At 56.3% G+C, this 20,863-nt stretch overlaps 4 protein-coding genes across 4 annotated transcripts; 1 reads left to right on the forward strand and 3 right to left on the reverse strand.

The window, feature by feature from the left end:
* Window positions 1-552: 552 nt before the first annotated feature.
* On the forward strand, window positions 553-8,995 carry HETIRDRAFT_458468 (uncharacterized protein; the record flags this gene model as incomplete). Its single annotated transcript, XM_009546765.1, has 9 exons — window positions 553-621; window positions 675-692; window positions 745-1,095; window positions 1,144-1,350; window positions 1,459-4,629; window positions 4,687-5,300; window positions 5,355-5,510; window positions 8,766-8,784; window positions 8,825-8,995. 9 exons carry the CDS (start codon window positions 553-555, stop codon window positions 8,993-8,995), a joined length of 4,776 nt encoding a protein of 1,591 aa, XP_009545060.1.
* Window positions 8,996-9,695: 700 nt separating this feature from the next.
* HETIRDRAFT_38387 (Metallo peptidase M1) lies at window positions 9,696-15,008 on the reverse strand. The gene is made up of 25 exons (XM_009546325.1): window positions 14,440-15,008; window positions 14,059-14,341; window positions 13,759-13,986; window positions 13,590-13,692; window positions 13,345-13,499; window positions 13,156-13,265; window positions 13,017-13,069; window positions 12,904-12,917; window positions 12,794-12,819; window positions 12,581-12,710; window positions 12,421-12,457; window positions 12,128-12,256; window positions 11,992-12,032; window positions 11,792-11,901; window positions 11,583-11,725; window positions 11,307-11,492; window positions 11,144-11,241; window positions 10,928-11,046; window positions 10,764-10,860; window positions 10,608-10,696; window positions 10,380-10,545; window positions 10,253-10,300; window positions 10,132-10,191; window positions 9,970-10,047; window positions 9,696-9,892 (listed from the first exon to the last, which is right to left on the reverse strand). The coding sequence occupies exons 1-25, from the start codon at window positions 14,895-14,897 to the stop codon at window positions 9,833-9,835; spliced, it is 3,021 nt and encodes a 1,006-aa protein (XP_009544620.1). The 5' UTR covers window positions 14,898-15,008; the 3' UTR covers window positions 9,696-9,832.
* Window positions 15,009-15,219: 211 nt separating this feature from the next.
* HETIRDRAFT_126207 (uncharacterized protein) lies at window positions 15,220-16,445 on the reverse strand (the record flags this gene model as incomplete). Its single annotated transcript, XM_009546766.1, has 6 exons — window positions 15,220-15,348; window positions 15,428-15,539; window positions 15,595-15,631; window positions 15,730-15,916; window positions 16,055-16,183; window positions 16,317-16,445. The coding sequence occupies 6 exons, from the start codon at window positions 16,443-16,445 to the stop codon at window positions 15,220-15,222; spliced, it is 723 nt and encodes a 240-aa protein (XP_009545061.1).
* A 177-nt stretch (window positions 16,446-16,622) lies between these two features.
* HETIRDRAFT_157084 (uncharacterized protein) lies at window positions 16,623-19,936 on the reverse strand. Its single transcript, XM_009546767.1, has 17 exons — window positions 19,845-19,936; window positions 19,590-19,787; window positions 19,411-19,525; window positions 19,248-19,356; window positions 19,089-19,197; window positions 18,952-19,035; window positions 18,602-18,892; window positions 18,396-18,515; window positions 18,197-18,340; window positions 17,982-18,110; window positions 17,799-17,907; window positions 17,627-17,719; window positions 17,460-17,566; window positions 17,210-17,314; window positions 17,045-17,104; window positions 16,961-16,981; window positions 16,623-16,884 (listed from the first exon to the last, which is right to left on the reverse strand). Exons 1-17 carry the CDS (start codon window positions 19,908-19,910, stop codon window positions 16,798-16,800), a joined length of 1,947 nt encoding a protein of 648 aa, XP_009545062.1. The 5' UTR covers window positions 19,911-19,936; the 3' UTR covers window positions 16,623-16,797.
* Window positions 19,937-20,863: the final 927 nt, after the last annotated feature.

Raw genomic sequence — 20,863 nt, forward strand, 5'->3', positions numbered from 1 at the left:
CATAGAACATGCAAAAGTTGGCCCAGAAGATCAGGATAAATGCGTCTGGCACGAATCATGTTTGCCTTGCGGCAAGTGCAATCGTTCCATTGACCGTGATCTACAGAGACACAATAGGCCCAGTCGTTTTTAAAGGTACATCCATGCACTCGAGGCGGGTATTCACTGCAGGTTACGGGCATCCTTTGCGTTTCCAACTGGTCCAATGATAACTTTCCCCCCAACAGTGGAGGCTCGGAGTTCGTTCGTACATCACCACGTATAGCAGCTTCATTCGTGGGATCACGTCGAGACTAACGCATTCGGCACAGTCAGCTGCCGACATGACGCGACACCGCCTAACAGCTGCCATCAAGCAGTGAGGTACAGCTTCATTAAGAATTGACGCGCGTGGTCAGCATGGGGGGCTATAATACGCACTGCGGCTCGCGTCACGCTTAAGGTGCGACTTTGTTGCCTTCCGCTACGATCGCTGCTCGTGGTTTGTGATTCTCATTCTCTGGCTCTGTTCTTCGACCACATTCAGCTCGCATACCTCACTCAGGAACGACAATGGCTGACAATAGCTGCGTTCAAGAAGACACGTTAGAACCACTATCCCGACCAGGAACCCCCAATTCTGTAAGGTTGAATCCTTCCTCCCCTGATTCTTGAAATTGATTCGTCATTGTCAGTCGGTCACGCAATATATGGTGTGTGTCCACGTCTCGTTGTCACTGCCTCATTCTTATGTTGCTCTCATAGAAATCTGTTGGGGGATTCACCGATCTCCCTGACGATGCGAACAATCAAGCTGATAGTGTTGAAGCAGACGAGATCGACGAGCATGCAGCCTCTATTGTGAGGCAATGCAAGGAAGAAAGTCAGTTATCGTCCCTTGAGACTGCTCTGTATCTCCTCCGCAACGTCTGTGACCGTTGTCCTACGAGTCATCCACATCGGAGATTCTCCCTGAACAACCTCGTCTTGTCGTTGGCGACCAAATTCGTTTGGACAGGTGAAGGTGCGGCTTTGGATGAAGCGTTGGTGGTGCTGAACGAATTGGGCTCGGAGTCGGGTGGTGCGAAGCGTATAGCAGACGAGCACGTTCCCCAAGTAAGTCGATGTATGCTTACATGTATTGCAATTCATTGATGACATCAGGAGTTTGAGCAAAACGCAGATTTAGAGAGCAAAGACTCATTATTGAACATGATCAACTTCGCTCTTGCTACTGTGCTTGAATTCTGTCAGGCGGCACTGCTCTTAGATATTAACACTGCCATATCTCTCTTCCGCCAGGCTATTCGAATGCGGGAACCATCGGATGTCAAAAGCTTCGGGTCGATGTCTCACCTTGCCGATGCCCTCGTACTGCGATGCTTTCATAGACAAGAGCTACAGGACCTAGACGATGCAGTGGCGATCTTGCGAGAATGCGTAGCCTGTCGGTCCTTATCTGACGACTCTCGGTTGCAGCTGATGGCAAGACTTTCGGCTGCACTCATTATGAGGTTCTGTCTAAAGGGTCAGAGCGATGATTTGACCTCCGCGATCCAGTTACGTGCTCAAGAACCCGGTCAATATATTCGGGATATAGATGGATACCGTCTGGCTGCGCAGGGTTCGACTCTTTTCGAGCGATTTCGATCATCGGGGGATATAGCAGACCTTGATGCCGCTATCGAGCGTCTACGGCAGGCTTTTTGCATGGTGGACGCAGAACATGCCCAGCGTTTCATGGTACACGGAAGTCTGGCGAGCGCTCTCTCTGTTCGATTTGGCCAGACTGGACGTGATATTGACCTCCAGGAATCCATAGCCTTAAGGGAAGGGATTTTGAAGATTCTACCCACCACCCATCCTGACCGTTCTAGCGCGCTGAACGACCTCGCAAATGAGCTTCGGTCGCGATTCGAGCATCAAGGCCAGGTGTACGATCTGGAGGAAGCCATCAGGCGGCATCGTGAAGCCCTCACACTCCGCCCGTCCCCACATGCAGGTCGTCCTGGCTCGTTGAACAACCTCGCAGGTGCAATCTTTAGACGGTTTGAGCAGAAGGGGCAAATTGACGATTTAGAGGAGGCTATTGTCCTTCTCCGTGAAGCTCTCGCATCCCATCTTCCCTCGCACCCTGAACGATCAACATCGTTGGACAATCTTGCCATCGCACTTTTGACCCGATTCAAGCAGATACAGCAGACGGAGGACCTGCAAGAGGCTATTTCCCTTCATCGTGAAGCTTTGACACTCCGCCCTGCCACACATTCTGGCCGTTGTGTCTCGTTGAACAACCTTGCAAGTGCACTTTTCAGCCAATTCGAACAGAATGGGTGTGTGGATAATCTCGAGGAAGCTATTCTGCTCTTCCGTGAAGCTCTCACACTCTACCGTGCCTTACATCTCGATCATTCGACGGCGTTGAACAATCTCGTAAATGCGCTCCGGACACGGTGTGAGCTGAAAGGGCAAATGAATGACCTCGAGGAGGCCATTTTGCTTATTCGTGAAGCGCTCACATTCCACCCTTCCCCACATCGCGATCGTTCAACGTCACTCATCAACCTCGCCAATGTACTCCGGACGCGATTTGAACAGAAAGGACAGGTAGATGACCTTGAGGAGGCCATTCTGTTGAATCGTGAAGCCCTCTCACTCTTGCCTGCCCCACATCCCGATCGTTCCATGTCATTGAACAACCTCGCGGGTGCACTTTCAAGGCGATTTGATCGGAATGGGCAGATGAATGACCTCGAGGAGGCGATCTCGCTTCATCGTGAAGCGCTCACACTCCGCCCCGCTCCACATCCTGATCATCCAATGTCATTGAACAACCTTGCAGGTGTACTTTCGACTAGATTCGGGCAGAATGGGCAGATGGATGACCTCGAAGAGGCCATTCTACTGAATCGTAAAGCCCTCGTACTGCACCCTGCCCCACATCTCTCCCGTTTCAACTCCTTGAACAGTCTCGCAAATACGCTCCGGACGCGATTCGAGCAGAAAGGGCAGGTTGATGATCTCGAGGAGGCAATCTTGCATCACCGTGAAGCCCTTACACTTTGCCCTGTCCCACATCCAGATCGTTCAACATCGTTGAACAATCTCGCGGGTGCACTTTCGACTCGATGCGAGCAAAAAGGACCGATGGATGATCTCGAGGAAGCCATTTCACTCCATCGTGAAGCCCTCGCACTCCGCCCTGTCCCACATCCTCACCGTTCAACTTCATTGAATAATCTCGCAAATGTACTCTGGATACGATTCGAGCGGAAGGGGCCGATGGATGACCTCGAACAAGCCATTTTACTTCTCCGTGAAGCCCTCACACTCTGCCCAGCACCACATCCTGATCGTTTCCTCTCGCTAGACGGCCTTGCAAGGGCACTCTCGACTCGATTCATGCAGAAAGGGCATGCCGGTGACCTTGAGGAGGCCATTTTACTTCACCGCGAGGCCCTCATACTCTGCCCTACTTCACACCCCCGTCGATCTGCTCCTTTGAGCCACCTCGCAAACGCACTTTCGACGTCATTCAAGCAGAACGGGGAGGTAGACGACATCGAGGAGGCAATCTCGTTACGACGAGAACTACTCATGCATCTACCTTCATCGCATCCTCGTCGGTGGTTGGGTTTGAGCGGGCTCGCATCTTCACTCTGTGAAAAGGTTGGCTTCAGCGATACGTCTATGGATATGTTCCGTGCCGCCGTCGGTCACGAAACAGGATCTGTGAGAGATCGCTCGAAAGCCGCTCAATTGTGGGCGATGTATGCTGATGATGCGAACCACCCGTCTGCCTTGGAGGCATACCAGGATGCTATTCAACTCTTGCCTCAGGTTGCGATGCTTGCTTCCGACGCAAACTCACGTCATCAGCTGCTTGCTGATCGGCATCTTGGGAGCCGTTTACTCTCGACGAATGCTGCAGCTTGCGCCATCCGATTGAACGAGCTTGACCTAGCTGTTGAGATGCTCGAAGAGGGCAGATCTATATTTTGGTCTCAGGCACTGCAGCTTCGGACCCCGCTTGACGACCTCCGCTATGCCTACCCTGAATTGGCGCAAAAACTACATGAGATCTTCACGACACTTGAGCGCAGCTCGTTCCGTGAGGGCTCAGATGTAATACGGACTGACGTAGAAGCAGTGACCGCAATGGAGGCAGAAGCAGCACGTTTTCGTCAGCTGAATGAGGCCCGATTGGCGATACTGAAAGAAGTTCGGGCCTTGAAAGGCTTCGCAGACTTTCTACGTCCGAAGAAGCTGAACACGCTGAAGAAAGCGGCGGTTCATGGTCCCGTCGTTCTCCTCAATGCGTCCAAGTCTTCTTGCGATGCCTTGATCGTCACATTGGCAGGTGTAGAGCATGTCCCACTTTCTCCTCAGTTGACGGGGCAACAAGTATCACTCCTCGCGAGCTCTGTATTGAGTTCCGTGAGCAACTTCAACGCTTTCACGAATAGCTACAAGACCTCCTTCGAAAGCCTCCTCGAAAGCACCCAAGCCACCCGTGATGTTCCACAAGATCGGCATCTTGGGAGACGTCAGAAGGTTCCTCTTCAAACTGTCAACGATGTCCTTCGCGGTGTTCTTGCAGTGCTCTGGAAGCTTGTGGTCCATCCTGTAATACGTCATTTGAAACTCGAGGTAAGATTTTTCATCGCATATGTTTTGTTTTATGCTCGGGACTTACGAAGCATGTAGAAGTCAGAGTCGCCTACGCGCTTGTGGTGGTGCCCAACCGGTCTATTCTCTGTCCTTCCGCTTCATGCAGCTGGCATCTATCCGTCTGACTCGCATACGGGAGCTGTTGATGATGCATCAGACTACATGGTCTCATCGTACACGCCTACATTGAACTCTCTTCTCATCTCCCCGCCTGTCACGAGTATGGATTCGTTCAAGATGCTGGTTACCATACAGCCAGAAACCAAAGGTCAGGTCGTATTGACTCAAACTCGTGAAGAAATGCGTCAAATCGAGCGACACGTGCCGGCCTCTTCTCTCATCAAGCTGGGTGTGGACGGCTCTGAGTTATCCAAAGTCGACACGGTGCTCGCGCATCTGTCCCATGCTTCCATCGCTCATTTCGCGTGCCACGGCGTCCAAAATTTAGCGAATCCCTTGGAAAGTGCGCTTCTCCTGGATGGTCAATTGAAGGTCTCCACGATCATGGCACAATCCCTGCCAAAAGCCTCTTTGGCTTTTCTCAGCGCATGCGAGACAGCAAAAGGTACTGTCGAACTTCCTGATGAAGCCATGCATCTTGCAGGGACAATGCTGTTCTCCGGATTTCGCAGCGTAGTTGCTACCAAATGGTCCGTTTCTCTCCCTCCATGTGTTCCTTGACTCTTTCTCATCTACATGAACAGGTCTATTTATGACGACGATGGTCCTAAAATTGCGGATGAGTTCTATGGCTATCTTTTCAAAAATCACGAAGACGGCTCGCCCCCCGACACGACAGAATCTGCTCGAGCACTTCACCTCGCGGTCAAGAAGCTGCGCGCCCAGTACAGCGACCATTCGTTCGTTCGTTGGGTGCCATTTGTTCACTATGGGCTATGATATCTCGCACGAGGTACATGCTATGGTAGGTTTATGGATGATCAAATATGTTTTCTTCTGTCCGGAGTCCAGACCTTCGTTCATGAGCGCAATCACTGGAAGAGTATGCTGCAGCATCACATCGTCGTGAGGCAAGACAGTCCGAGCAGGAGAAATTACACAAATGGATCAGCTGCAGGCCGTGAAGGAATTAGGAGAAGCCCGTGATGGGTTCATGCTGACGTTCCAAAGCGGTCGCTGTGTGCTGGAAATCTGATTCTTCTGTTGCACTATCGCACCGTCTACAATATATAACTCAGCAAGCGCCATGAGCAATTGAACCTGATCGCGAGGCAAACTTTACATGAAAGGAGGACACGGACATATCTAGGTGATTGTTGAACTCCGTAGCCCCTCAGGGCCTCAGCTGTCGATGCTCGCGTTTACCTCAAGGCACGGTATTAGTAACACCTCGCTGGGCAGTGTAAGGATCGGTGTGCAGTGTGCACAGCCAGGCTGGCCAACCTTTGTCCTCCCTCTTCACCCGAGGTCATATCAATGCCTCCGCGCGTTGTTCCATGCTATGCTGTACTGGAGTGGTGGCCGCACTGGCCGACGAGAAAGATCTACCACTACGGCCAGGCAGCAGCACACGGCACGGCCCAAATATTCCTACGACCCTTTCGACAACTCCCTCCCACTGGCTCTCTGCCGACGCCGCCATAAAGGCATCTCCAGCCTAAAGCTAGCCTATCATGAATATTGACAAACACGACTTTACTGTCGTTGTCATCGTTCTACCTCTCGAGTCTCTTTTTTCTTGATCACAGACATGGACGTATGATCTCCATGTGGTCATTCTCCGATCGTCCCATCAAGATACATAGACGCGTCTTCTACCTTCAGACCTCACTCAAAATCAGACTGGATGGCTTATTGGTGCGGGAATGTGCCTTTAGGATGCTCCGTCCTTTATTTTGTGAAGACCGTATCTCCTAGCACGCAGCATCTGATGCTATGTACTGGAACACTTCGACCTCGCAGTACTCGTCATTCTCCGCGCACTCTTGATTGCCGACCCATCCTTTGATTCTCCTGCATCTGTCCTCTAGAGAGTCCAGATACGCAGCGGCAAACTGTGGATCTCAGGTTTTGCGCACTCATTCTCCCAGCTGTATATCGCCACGCGTCGCGTTCCAACGCTCGCCATGACTGTCCACACTGGTCAGGACACCGGCTCTTGGCCGCTTTGTCGCCCTCCACAAAAGATCACATCTTTGGAGTACTGCATGCTATCGTCGTGCATACTATTGCTCATTGACGAAATCAGAATTTGGAGTGTTTGTACTACTTCAAATGGCCTCTCCTTTTAAACTGGTTGCAGCGCCGTCGTGTGTCCCTGTTTCTCCTCAGGTCCAAACCACTAACAGAACTACACCGACATTCAAGCACTCGATCTTCCTCTCTGTGCTGTAGCCTTGGATGCTGCGAGAGATGACTGATATGCTTTCCACGTTGTCTAGCATTTGGTCTCGAGAGTCGGAATAATCATGTCGCGTGTGGTCCCTGTTGCCTAACCTTGTCTACTTCGATGAAAGACAACGGCCGCGCGTTCTGAAACAAACGGCGACACTCTGCGCCCCGAGGAAACGCGTATAGTATTGTCACACCTCCAGACCATTCCACTCTAGCAAACTCGAAGCCCGCTTCGTGGTCGAGCGACGACTGCTTCGGACACTGCGCGCAGCCACTAATGGGCATACGAAGCTGTTACCGATAGCGCATGAGTCTCTGTAGAGCTGCCGTTGTCAGCTGGGTGGTGCGCAGATTCTCTCCTGCGCGGCTTTTTCTTGTACCTCCCTGGCGCGCAGGATACTATCTCAGTTCTGCGCACCATGACTAGCCTTCGACTCCCATAACTATGACGGCGATCCTACTCCGCGACAGTGGGCACAACCTGAACCCAAGCAGCGAGACGGTCGTCTCTGACCAGCGGCGCCTCGAATGGATGCAAAGTCTCGATCTCGCAGGCGGAAGATGTTATTCATAGCTCGAGACACTCTGCGACCTGCGAAGAACCAGACTGCGCCTCGTCCCATGACGTGACGTTTTTTTGCATGCGCAGGAGTGCGCAGAGATATGCAGATCGCGCAGGTATGTGGGGTGCTTAAAAGCGACCTGCCTGCCTCCAATGCATCTTCACTTTTCAACGTTCATCTTCACCTTGTCGTGGATATGTATATTCTTTCTTGCTTTTATTTTCTGTCAGATTTATGATGGTACTGCTCTATTCTAGGGGTTATCAGGCGTGCCGCAGCCATTGTGTGTAGAGGACGCAGCCTATGCTATGAGCTTGTACTCCTAGGTATGTTTATCAATTCCTTTACTTTTTTGCATACGGGTCGCAGCTGTGTGGTGGCATTGCTTCCCGAGACCTCTGCATAAAGTTGACTCTTTGGCCTTTCCATCATATTGATCCATCGCGTTACTGAGTTCATTTATTTGCCAGGGATCCCTTGTGCGTTTCGGGCGATTGAGTCGAAGTGACGTGGCACGCTACGGCTATCGCGTGTCTGCACACGGAGAGCAGAAGTCACTTGTTTGTAATATAGGCTCGCGATTCCTGTGCAATCAAGAGTTGCGGCATGCTGTTTGAAATGTGTGCCAGTCTAGTACAATATCCAACCCGGTATGTATTGGACCCCTCATTTTATAATGCATGTCAGATCTGGAATGATTTCTTTCTTTCGGCCATATCATGATAGAGCTAGCAGATTGGTGATGTATCTGGATATTCTTCATACAATTGCATCAGCTCCTAGTATCAAACCCTTTCGTTTTGAGAATTAAGAGTTTTCAGTAATCTATTATCGACATGTGGATAGATCGGTACTAACAATACATTGTTTGGAGTTGCTAGACAAGCACGCCTGAATACATTCATGGATGTTGGTTGAGAGACCCGAAAACTAGACATCAGCGATGATGACGCTGCTGCTACTTGTACTTATAGGTTAGGGCCAGTCGCTTTGTCGCCGCGATTGTCCCTTCGACTCGTCTCCTCATCGATATCGGGCTCGCTAAGTCTCTCGCAATAATATTGTCCTATTTACATGAGGCCGATTAGAAGGCGGAAGACGTCGTTCATTGCTCGAGGCTCTTTTCAATCTGCAAAGAACTAGGGTGCGCTTCGTCCTGCTTCGTCTCATGACACGACCTTTTTTGGACATGCGCAGGACTGCGCAGATCGCGCAGGTATGTGGGATGCTCAGATGCGCCCGGCGCAATGTTGCAGGACACAAGCATCAGGGTTCCACATCGAGCGTGGCTGGGTCGGCTGCGCCCCCTCCACCCGTCCCGTCATCTCGCCCTGCGCCTCCACCTTCCCAATTGGCGCCTCCCCCTGCAGCACCTGCGCCTTCTCTGCCTCCTGTTTGATCCTCACAAGTCCTCCGCCCCCTTCTAATCGTGTTCCTCCACCTTCTCGGCCTGCTAGAGTCGTAAAAATCCATACCAGAAGAAAGGAGAGAAGAGGAAAATAAGTTAAGAGCGATGAGGGAAAGGAGAAGGAAGGCAAAGGAGGCGGGGCAGAGACGAAGGAGGACAAAGTATTAGGGTAACAGTAGATACAGACGACTTGTAGCGTCAACGAGCCATCACCATCATGACGTCGTGCTTGCATTCTCGCCTAGACAACAGTTCGGACACCCACGAATCCTTAGCACACTGCTGAACTCACCGTAAAGAACACCGACGCTGAAACCAGCACCAAGACATTGTTGTCATAACCAACACTCCATCCTGGCGCCCATCCGTGATAAAACAGGCCGCTTCCACTCCACTACAGTAGCAAATTAGGCTTGTGCATAATATCGATATCGCACAGACTGCGAACAATGTCTCTACCGATACTGTTTTCGTAAGTCGAGTTGAACGACGAGAGACCGTAGAGTTCATTGTTATCTGCTACGATAGGATCCACGATCATATTCATTTATCTCCCACTGCTTTGCAATTGGATCCTGTTCCGTATCTTGAGGCGCGCTTGACCACAGCACCGACTGCACAACGACACACCATCGCCCGGCTTCAAGCCCTCTCGGCCGCCATACAAAAGCACACCAAAGCTTACCAACGATCTCACCGACCGCCAGAGCGTACAAACAGACTCTTCGAAGCATCGAACCCAATCACTATTGTCATACTATCGGTACACACGTCCGATGCCGACCTCAACGCATTCAGCACCGCGGCCCATTTTTTGATAACCAGTTTCCTACCGATTCCATCGCAGTAGCCGAGCTCAAAGCTTCGCGCCCTGCTCCCACTTGTCCAGCCACTGCTGGATATCGGCCGACGAGCGCTGCGATGCCGCCAACGGGTCGTCAGCACACTCGCAAGGACGAGGACGAGGACGGGCAAAAGAGAAGAGACACGCACCGCGATCCACGCGGACTTGGCATTGATGCCGTCGAGCGCCTGCGCGAGCGCGAGGTTGTACTTCCCGGTGTCCTTGTCCTGCACCGCCGGAACCAGACTCGTCAGCACAGCGCGCGCGCGCGCGCGTCGCGCAGCTCAACGCGGGGCAAACGGGATACGCACCTTGAAGAACGCATCGACGCTCTGGCGGTCGGCCTCGGTGGAGAGGCCCGAGAGCACGGACTAGAAACGATAGTCAGCGTCCGTACGGCTAGGCCATGACGAATGCACAGAGCGCACTCACCGTGACGAGGTACTTGAGCGTGAAGTTGCCCTCGAAGCGCTTGTACAGCTACAGAAATAACATCAACGCGCGCGCACCGTCCGTCAGCTCCGTCTCATGAATCCAACGCCCCCCATAAAAAACGCACCGCATCGTAGTTATCCTCGAAAAACGCGACGAGCGGGCGCCGCGCCTTGAAGTTCGCCGCGAGCCCGGAGAAGAAGTACGTCACGTCCTGGTCGCGCGCCCTGTCCATCACGAACCGCATCGTCGCATCTTGCAGCGCCGCGTCCTGCGTCGCGCCCATCGCGTACCTGCCGCCCAAACAAGCACTTCGGTAAGCCAGCCCAGCCTGCGCCGCGCGCGTGAGACGTACATGGCAGCGATGCGCATCGACGGCGTCTTGGCCTCGTCGTGGAACTTGACTACCGCGTCGTACTCCTCCCGCCCGCCGTACTTCACGGCCTACGAACCCCACATGTCAGGTCCCGCCGAGATGCCCGATGCGCGTAAAGAGACAGCGGAGACTCACCGTGCGGAACGTCACCCGCAGCAGATCGGCGGGGATGACGGCGTCGTCTCCGGTCTTGACGAACTGCGCGAAGCGGTCCTGGAGCGCCTTGACGACCCTGCGACAACAGACGTTCGATCAGAGGCGAGCTCGGCTTGGCTCTCACAAGAAGAAAGAGCACGCACTTGGGGTCCTGAGCCGCAGCCGCCTGCCCGATCGCGCGCGTGCGCAGCTGGCTCGTGTCCGCGTCGTCCTTGGCCGAGTACTCGAACCCGAGCCGCGCGACGATCGGCCCGTACAATTCCTGCACCATCCATCACACACCTGCGTCAGTCACCCTCGACTTCGCGTGTCCGAACGCCCAGACGGAGAACGCGACGGATTGAAGAATGCAGACGCACCCGGCGGAACGCGTTCAGCTTCTCCACGACCGCGTCGTTCTCCCACCACGTATCGACGACCCTAGACAAGTTCTCCGAGATGCTGTCCCACACCAAGACTTCCCGCCCGCCGCACGCGCCGTCAGCTCGCACATCAACCACCAAAAGGACGGAGAGCACGCACATTCCCGCTCCTCGCGCAAAATATGCACGAGCGTGAGCGCGGCGCTGACGTCCAAGAAGCCCGCCTTGGCGAGCGCCATGGCGTCGTGCACGAGCCCGATGCGGTCGTTCAGCGAGAACACCGAGTCCGCGCGCGCGGCCTCCTGCGCGATCGCCGCGAGGCGCTCTGGGGTGTACAGCACGCGATCTAAGCAGCATCGCCCGCACGTGATGAGCGACCTCTTGCACAAAAAAAAGGGCGGCGGGAAATAGAGGACAGAGAGAAAAAGGGACGCACAGACGCCGCTCGTGTCCGCGTTGAGCTTGAACGGCTTGCTCGTGTCGACCGCGAACGCCTTCTCGCGCACGTCGAGCACCGCGCCCTTGTCGACGATCGCCTGCCCCGCGCTCGTCGTCGTGAGCAGGCTCAGCGGGATGGTCCTAGCGGCGGACCGCCGAGCCTCAGTCCCCACGCATATTAGATAGGGCGGCGCAAAAAGGGCGCACCAGATCGTCTCGTTGTCCTCCGGCTTCGCAGGCCCGTCCTCGAGGAAGCGGTCCTGGCGCACCGTGATCCCGCCCTCGGTCTCGGTGACCGTCAGCACGGGGAAGCCCATCTGGACGCGCGTCAGCTCATCTCAGGTAAGGACGGCTCCCGGCGGCGGCGGCGGCGGCGGCGGCGGCGGATGCGAAAGCGTTCGACGGACCTTGGTCACCCAGTTATCCATCACCTTCGGGACGTCGATGCCTGTGAGTATGTACACAAAAGCAAACACACGCGGCGATCAGAAAAAGAAACACGATCGGACACGCAGGCCCAGGCGCAGCGCCGTCAATGCGTACCTGTCGCCTCGCCGATGCCCTCCCACAGGTCCGTCGTGACGCTGTTCGCGTACAGGTGCTTCTTGAGGTAGATCGAAACGCCCTTGAGAAATTTCTCTTCGCCGACGTACTTCGACAGCATGCGGAGCACTGCCGTACGCGCACACACGCACACGCACACAATACAACACAACGCAATCCAACACGCAGGTCAGCATCCTGTACGCCCTGCTTCTATCCGCTGCACGCCAGAAGGGCCCCCAATTCTGCGCGCAGAAGGGAAGGGAAGGGAAGGGAAGACGGGGGACACGTACCTGATCCAGCCTTGGCGTACGACAGCGAGTCGAAGATCTACATGTAGAAACGCACGGCGTGAGCGCACCGCTTCCCGGCCGCACAAACCAACAGCCGGCGAGAAAGGGGCGGACGAGGGGTGTCTGTGGGGAGGGGGAGAGCGCGGAGGCACGGGCGTACCTGGTTAATCTGGTTCGCGTCGGGACAATCGACCTCGATCGGGTGCGAGGACAGCTTGGCGTCGAGCCGGAGCGCGTCGTTCAGATGCTCCGTGATGAACTCCGAGTCGACCTTCCACTCCGGGAAGACCCTGGCACACAGACACAGACACACGCGGGGACGTTAGCTTTTTCGAGCGTCGCGGCGTTGGGGGGAGGTATAGGGAGCACGCACTTGTCCATGATGATGACCTCGCCCATCTGGGCGCACGCACGCGCAAGGGAGGGTGCGAGCACCAGCAGTCAGCACCCGGCGGCCAAGACAGAAGCGTACGGCATGCTCACCACAGTCGCGAACCCTGCCCACACCACACGCCCGAATCAGCACCCGCATATACCATTTGCCAGCCAGCCAGCCAGCCAGCCCGCACACACGCACACACACACGGAGCACGCACCTTCGTTCAGATACAAGTAATTCCACCACTCCATCGTCGTGATGTTCCCGAACCTGTCGCGCGCGTTCGTGGCCGTGAGCGTCCGCTGGCGCAAGCAAAAAAAAAAAAAGAAAAAAGGGGAGGGGACCGCCGCACGCACCACATGTGGGCAACCTCGTGGCTCTGCGTGACCGCGACGCGCTTCTTCGCGAGCATGTCCGCGCGCTCGGGGTCGAGCAGGAACGCGCTCGTGCGGCCCGTGATGAGGCCCTGCGCGACGCGCGCGTCAGTTCAGTAGGCACCCGCCGCCTCGGCAGAAGGAGGGGAGCGAGAGGGGGAGGGGGCGCACCCAGTTCTCCATCGCGCCGGCATCAAAGTCGCTCGCGACGAGCGTGTCGAGCTTCGGGAGCGGGTACTCGACGTCGAATACTTGCTCGTACAGCGGGAGCACCTTCGCCTTGACGTCGAGCGCGAACTGCGCCTGGTGGATGCAGTCCGGGGTCGCTACACGCGCACAAATAAAGCGAGAGAAAAAGTCAGGAAAGGGGGCGTGCACGCGGCGGCGCGGTCGAGCGCGCAGGGAGGGACGCGCACCGTAGATGCGCAGCGGGCGCACGGCGCCGCTCAGCGGGCTCTTGTACGAGCTCTCGAGGTACTCGAACGGGCCGTTCGCATACGCGAGCAGGTACGTCGACATCTGGAGACGCAGCGCCTCTATCAGCAAGCAAGCACCAGTGTGAGCCGCACGAACAGGGCGACGCACCGGCGGCGTCGTCGCGTACTTGCTGACGACCCAGTCTCCCTCGGCAACGCCGGCGTAGAGCGCCTTCTCGTCGTCCGCGAGCGCTTTTGTGTCGGTCGCCGGGGAGTCGGGGAGGACGGGCATGTTGGACAGGCTGACGGTGCCCGCGCGCGACACGAGCGTGACCGCGAAGGTGGCCTTGAGCGCCGGCTCGTCCCAGCAGGGGAGCGCGCCGCGCGCCGAGGTCGGCTGGCAAACACGACGAACGCACACTCGTCAACACACGTGAGATTTCAGGCAGGGAAGCGGGGGAGGGCCCACCTCGAACTGCGTGAGCGCATACACGCCCTTGTCCCACTTGCTAGCATAGTAGCCCGTCATGCTCCCGTCGAGCGGCGCGGAGAAGCCAACGCTGAGCGTCGCCTTCGAGCCCGCGGGGAGGTCCTGGGCGAACGCAAAGGTCGCGCGCTCGGTGGGGGCGTCGTAAGTGCTCGCGGTGGGGGCGAGGGTGAGGGTCTCAGAGGTGGAGAGCGATGCGGGTGCGAGGGTGAGGTTCGTGGCGGCGTTGAGGGTGATGGTGCGGGTTGTGCGGAGGATGTCGAGGCTGGCGAGGGAATTAGTTAGCAGATGCAGGGAAAGGTAGGCAGGTAGATGGCGTGGCCGGACGGTGAAAGCAGCGGACGCTCGCGAAGGACGACTCACTCGACTCTGACGATGCCCTCGAACAGCTCCTTGTCAAGATCCGTGCGCACGGTCAGATCATAATGCGTAGGACGCACGTCCGTCGGCAGACGGTACGCGTCCCTCGGGACAGTGTCCTTGCTCGCGCTCGACATGATGGCAGAAGCGGCAAAAGGGGTGTTTGCGGAGGTAAAGCAAGAGCGCACACGGCCAAGCGTCGATGATGCGAGTGCAGCGTGCAGTCGCGGATGCGAGATTGCGCGCAGAGGGTTCGATGATGGCGGATTATATAGCGACGGGGGCGCCTGAGCGGATATCGATGGGACCGGCGACCATGTGCTCCTGCTGCACGCGCGTCGCCGAGTCGTCCTGTAAACCATGCTTGACACCCTCGTCCAGTCCGACGTCGCCGGTGACGGCGGCGCGTGAGCGGCGGCTGCAGCTGCCAGCGGCCTACCGAGGCCTGACAGCACCCGCATGCTGCGTGTCCGTTTGTGTGTCTGTGCGCGTGCGTGGCAGAAGCTAGAGGAGGCCAAGGAGACGCGTTCGTGCGTGTTGCGCGCTGGAGCTCGAGAACGGGCGCAGTCGTGGCAGACAACGACGAGAAGGAGAGCGCCCGCAGAAGCAGACGCGACTCGCGACGTCCGCAACCTCGGACGCAATAATTTTCGCAAATACGTACTCGTACACCAGCGGTGCGCACACCGAGCTGCAAAGCCGCACAGTACTGTAGAGACGCAGCACAAACTCCCAATAGTCCATTAGATCTACAAATTTCACTATCGCGGCCCCTCCTGCTCTCTACACCTCCAAAAACTCGTCGTCCTCCTCGACCAGCAGATCCAAGAACCGGAAGAACGACGCCGCCGGGAACCCGACCACGTTCTGGAAGTCGCCGTCGACCTTCCGTATCAGCAGCCCGCCGAGGCCCTGCATGCGACGCGCGCCGCGAAGTCAGCAAATGACCAATGACCGACCGACCGACCGACCGACCGCTCATCGCACGCACCTGCACCGCAAACCCGCCCGCGCGGTCCGCACCCTCGCCCGAGTCGGCGTACGCCTCGAGCAGGTACGTCGGGTTGTCCGCGAAATACACCAGCGAGCGCTCCTCGATCGACCTGCGCTCTCTCGATGAGCATCCGAGTGAGGCGTCGTATCAGAGGCGGAACGCACCGAATCGCGTACCCCGGCGCCGTCAGAACCGGAAACACTGCAAGGCACCGACTCTCAGCTCAGCCCTCCGACGGTCCGCAAAATCCAAGACTGAACATCCGCACGCACCGACCGACACCCCCGTGACGACCTCGCACACCGCGCCGTTCATATCCAGCAGCATCCGCAGGTTATCCGCGCGCCCCGCAGGCTTCTCCAGCACCTCCGGCCGCGCACCCTGCGCGCTGATGAACGGCGCGTCCGATAGCGCCGCCTGCGCGTGCGTCAGCACGACCGTATCTGCGCCAATCACGAGGTCCGGCGCGTCGTCCGGGTTTTCTTCCTGCGTGCGTGCGTGCGTGCGTGCGTGCGTGTGCGCGTGCGACAGCGGGAGTGAAGGGGGCGAGGGAAAGGGAGTGGGGAGGATAAAGGGTCAGGCGGCGGAAGTGGACGGGAAGGGGGACGACGGGGCGGGACGCACGACGAGCCGCTCGTAGACCTCGACGGCCTTATGCGTCGCCGTCGCGACGGGGTACTCGTGCACATCCTCGAACGACATCGGGTCCAGGTCCTCCTCAAACGTCGACGGCACCACCTCCGGCGCGAGCCCCTACCCCACACACACGCCGTAGCACGAGCGCCAAACAATCCCGCGTCGTCGATCCCAGACACGATCGAAGCAACCCGTCAGCGTGCGGTATGCAGTGCGCCTAGGGCCGAAAGACGGCGGCTCGCTCACTCACGAAGGTGCGCAGGATCTCGCGCCGGCGCGGGCTCGCGGACGCGAGGACGACGCGCTTCCCGGTCAGTTTCGTGAGCCCCGGGACGCGCAGCGCGTGCGGCAGCACCGCGGGCTCTCGTTTCGGCGCCATTGATTATTGTTATTTGTTGTTCAGTGCGGCGGCGAGGGAGGGAGATGAGTCCGGGTAAGCAAAGAAAGATGAGGAGAGGAGAGGAGATTCGGAGGGGCGTAGGGGACGACACGTGGCCTGCAGCGAACGGCACGTGGGGCGCGCGGCCGCGTCCGCTTCGCGACGCGTCGGCATATTCACCAGGCTCAAGATACCATCTGATTCATAATGTACAGACTAATGCTACAGTTTCGACATCGCGCCAAAGCCCATATATTCCTAAACCACGCCGCGTCGGCGACCGACCCCAAGCAAAGTCGGACCCGCCACCGAGATGCGGCACTCACCCTCAGCTGCGTCGTGTCCACCGTGCTCAGTGCGCGTGCATCCACTCTGCGACCCGCTCTATCAGCGCCGCTTTTACTCCCGATACGGGCAGACTCTTGCTGCGCAGAAAGTCCTGCAGGCGAAACGCAAATAAAATAGGCGCGGTCAGCATTGAAATCGGACGGGGCGGACGGGGCGGACGGGAGCACCTTGAGCTGGTCGACGCGCAGCTGGTGGTCACGGCACGGGCGTCAGCGCATGGAGCAGGCGGACCGAGCGGGAGGAGGACACACCTTCGCCATCGACCCGGACTCGTACTTGCTCCGGATCTCCGCTTCGTCGACGCTCACGGTCTGCCGTCGCGAACAGATCGCCCACCGCGGCAAAGCACACGTTCAGGACAATATGCATATCAGTGGAGTATTCTATAGGGAGGTGAATAAGAGCGGGATGCTCACCGCAGCCCGCTTGGTTCCGGCGGCAGCAGCGACGACGACGGTCGTGTTTGCGCCTTCATCCGCTTCGATCGCTTGCGCCCATGCTTCGATCAGCGGGCCGGCTTTCTGCTCAGACACGCATGCAACAATAAACAGAGTAGGAAAGATCGTGAGTATTACCAGAAACGAGATGGTGTAAAAAGTCGATGGAAGAGTCGAACTTTGAAGATACGACGCAGGCTATGAATGTACGAGGAGGAGGAACACGCACCTTGTGTATCGTGTCATAATTCGGCGCCGTCACGTCCTCGAACGAGTCCGCTTCGTACTCCTCTCGGAACGCCGTCGCCTCTAGCTGCTCGTTATGAAACGCGAGCGCTGCCACATCCACCGTAAAGTCAACAACAGCCCACGAAATAGCTACATATCCCGACGCACCTGGGTTCGGATACGAGTCTGGCATGTACGTCCCGTTCTTGATCGCCAGCTTCTTAACGATTGCCTTCGCTGCATCCACGGCGTCCTTCTTGGCTGTGCATCCCCCGCCCCACAGGCGGACAGTCAGCCACAGCGAACAAACAAGGGCAAGGAATGTGAAATACAACCATACCTCGAATGGCCTGCTCCACCGGCGCGGCCCTGATATCGTCCGCGAACGGCAGCGGCACAAGGTGTATCCCCGCGGGCTCCATCCATCCAGACTCCTCCAGCTTCTCGGTCTGCACACAGATCAACGAACCGCATGAGAACCCGACGACGTCCAATTTGCCTATAAACGGATCGAGTGGCACACCTGCGGAAGCATGGCATAGAACATAGGCACCGAGTTGCGCCGCATGGTGCCGAGCGCCAGTCCGATCTTGTCCTTGGCGGCCATGGTCTTCACGAGCGCGGAGAACGTCCGCTTGCTGCCCGAGTACGCCTGCAGCGTGGCAAAAGAACGACACAGAGTACCGACGGTGTTCAGTGGCATCCCGCCTTCGCGCGCATACATGTGTGGAGACTGACCATCTCATCCGGGTATATGAACGTCGAATGCCGCACGTTGTCCTCGAAAGCAAGGTCATCGCGATCTTTGAAGCCAAGCAACTTTATGCCCGGCTCGAGCCCAAGGGTGCGGAAAGATCGCACTTCGTCTGCGGTGTAGAACACCTATCGACATATATCATGTCAGCGCGTGAGCACTGATCGTAGAGGGAAGACGTGCCCGCTTGCCTACACCCACGGCCCTCGTGCCGAACCCTCCTGGCGCGTCTTGGTCGTCTCCGGTGGCTCCAAGCGTCATACCAAACACGATATCGTGCTTGTCCACCTCCGCTTGTCGATCCTACCATAGAAAGCGACAGGACAACATGAGCAATGGATCCGATGCGCGACGCACGACGGCTCGCATATCGGCCAATCCATACTCGCCTCGTCCACATACGCCGTCCGACTCTCAGCGACCTCCATCCTGTCCCCAAGGTCTGCAAAGTACTTGTACGCGCCCTTGCGCTGCTCTGCGACGAGCCCGTAGCCTTTGACGCCGATGCAGAAATCGGGCGCGAGCTGCAGCGAGACGCTGAACAATGCACGCTTCGGCAGCTCGTGGAAGCGCATCTGGTCTAACAGGTCGTCAATGCGCGTGATTGAGATCGACTCGGGAAGCTCAGAGCTCCCCGTCTGAGACTCCGAGTCGTCGAACTCCGAAGACAACAGGACGTTCTGCGAGGGCCGTTCACAGTTACAGTGCGTGGGGCAAGATGCGATACACGAGGGCTTACCGTCCAGAATTTTGTCTGATCAAACGGCTTGTCTTCGGTGCTGATGAAGAAAGGCTCCACCGTCACCCCTGCTTGCACGAGATCCTGCATGAAGAAATATGTATTACATCGCGAGAGAGATTAAGACAGAAACATACAACAAGAGTCGTTCGCGCAGCCAGAAGCAGCTTCTCGCTGATCGCGTCACGGTGCGGGTCATCATTGTCTGTGATGAGGAAAACGCGCTTCGACGCAGTCTTCGGCGCTCTGTGGTACAGTCAACACACTCCATGAATCAGCCAAGCAAGTCCACTCACCCATCTCGGAGAACCCAGTTGCAGCTCGTGAAGACGTCACCCATAGGAATACATCTGTCATCCAGAGGTGGACATGCCTCGCGAAGCACACTCATATCAGTGCGGGCCTCTGAAGAATCAACCTTTGTCAAGAGGCTATGGCATTCAAATGAAATCCACGGACCATCCACCAGTCGTGTTAAATCAAGGACATTCGGAGCATTGATAGTGGTGATTGGCAGGTGTACGAACGTCCCTCTTTTGAGGTCTGAAACCCGACCAGAGGTGATACCCTTTGCCTATAAGATGATCCGTCATCTAAGTTGGAAGAGTAGAGGTCCTAGATTCAACAAATGTTCTCACAGTATTATATAGCATGATTCCAACAGAGTCATTGGGCCCCACAGTGACCTTCTTCTTCATGATCTGGACGGCAGCATCAAGGGCGGTGAGTAAGTGGCTTGTCTGGGCATCTTCGTATTTCGGATGTTCTCTCGGTGCAGACATAGATTCTGAGCAGTCGATACAGAAAAGAATCACATCCCGTCTGCTCTCGAAGTACTAGGCGGACGTATGAGAGCGGGCGCGCACTGCACGTGTGTTGGACGTATCGCTCACCGTGGTGTCTTGGAGTTCATCCTCCTCATCTTCATCCATCTTGTTCCAGTCTTTGTATGGTGCCATATCGCGACTTGCTTCTCGAATATTTCAAGCTTTCTAACGTGGTGAATGAGGTGGCACACAGAGAGTAGTAGTTCAAGCAGCGTTCAAGCTCGACAAGGCAATTGACCGCAAGACCGGAAATCGGCGGGGATGTCCACGCCACAGACGCGTCGGAGGAGCTTCATCGGAGATCCAATCCACTGTGGCGGATCTCTCAGCCTCCCGTCTTTGCCTTCGACCAGCTTCGACCTCGAGTCATATCTGGTTTGACACAAGTTCTGGTTCTGGCGGCAAATGAAAACCCATCCAACAAATCAAAGAAGCTACCATCAAAGCCCAGTGGCACGCTAGGCATAGATCTGTACGTCCATCCCTTGTGCTGTGGTGTGTGTCTTGGGACACATTTACAGTGCAGTCTGACTTCAGAGGGCAGGTAGACTAGAGTGGATTCTGACCTGTCCATAATTAAAACATCTTGGACAGACATACAGATAAAATATCACGCTCCTGGTTTTCATGATCCCCGATCCATCGCGAGATCAAAAGACATATTTTCTTGGGTGGATGTCGAATAAATTCTTTTGGGTTCTCACTGTCGTCCAACAATCGCAATCCCACCGTCCGACAGATTTTGAACGTCGAATCTGACCCTGATGCGGGGTACCTGAATTTCGGAAAGATGATCTGGCACGTCGCTGCCATCCTTGATTACCGATATCGTACATTCTGCTTCACCGAAGGGTTCGACTTCAAGACGACCCCGAGACTACCCTAGACTACCCTGAGTTTTCATTACAACTCTTTTGATGGTTCATTAATATGGCTCAGGAACGGCGCAGATGCGATCCGAACGACTGACGGAACGCGAGCATGCGACGCTGCGCGTCTCTCCCGTCACCAGATTCATGGACCTCTGCATGCCAAGCATCTCGGTCCTCCACGCTTTAACGTAGATCCGCTTTCTGATGCTCCCA

Source organism: Heterobasidion irregulare, assembly GCF_000320585.1.
Source record: "Heterobasidion irregulare TC 32-1 unplaced genomic scaffold scaffold_04, whole genome shotgun sequence".
NCBI lineage: Eukaryota > Fungi > Basidiomycota > Agaricomycetes > Russulales > Bondarzewiaceae > Heterobasidion > Heterobasidion irregulare.

Coding starts and splice junctions, on each gene's coding strand:
- HETIRDRAFT_157084 (XM_009546767.1), bottom strand. CDS start 19,910: ATGGCACCATACAAAGACTGGAACAAGATGGATGAAGATGAGGAGGAT. Junction 19,788..19,844: donor ATGAACTCCAAGACACCACG/GTGAGCGATACG, acceptor ACGTCCGCCTAG/TACTTCGAGAGCAGACGGGA. Junction 19,526..19,589: donor GAATCATGCTATATAATACT/GTGAGAACATTT, acceptor ATCATCTTATAG/GCAAAGGGTATCACCTCTGG.
- HETIRDRAFT_38387 (XM_009546325.1), bottom strand. CDS start 14,897: ATGCGGGTGCTGTCAGGCCTCGGTAGGCCGCTGGCAGCTGCAGCCGCC. Junction 11,047..11,143: donor AGCTGAACGCGTTCCGCCGG/GTGCGTCTGCAT, acceptor TGGATGGTGCAG/GAATTGTACGGGCCGATCGT. Junction 10,546..10,607: donor TCGATGCGCATCGCTGCCAT/GTACGTCTCACG, acceptor TTTGGGCGGCAG/GTACGCGATGGGCGCGACGC.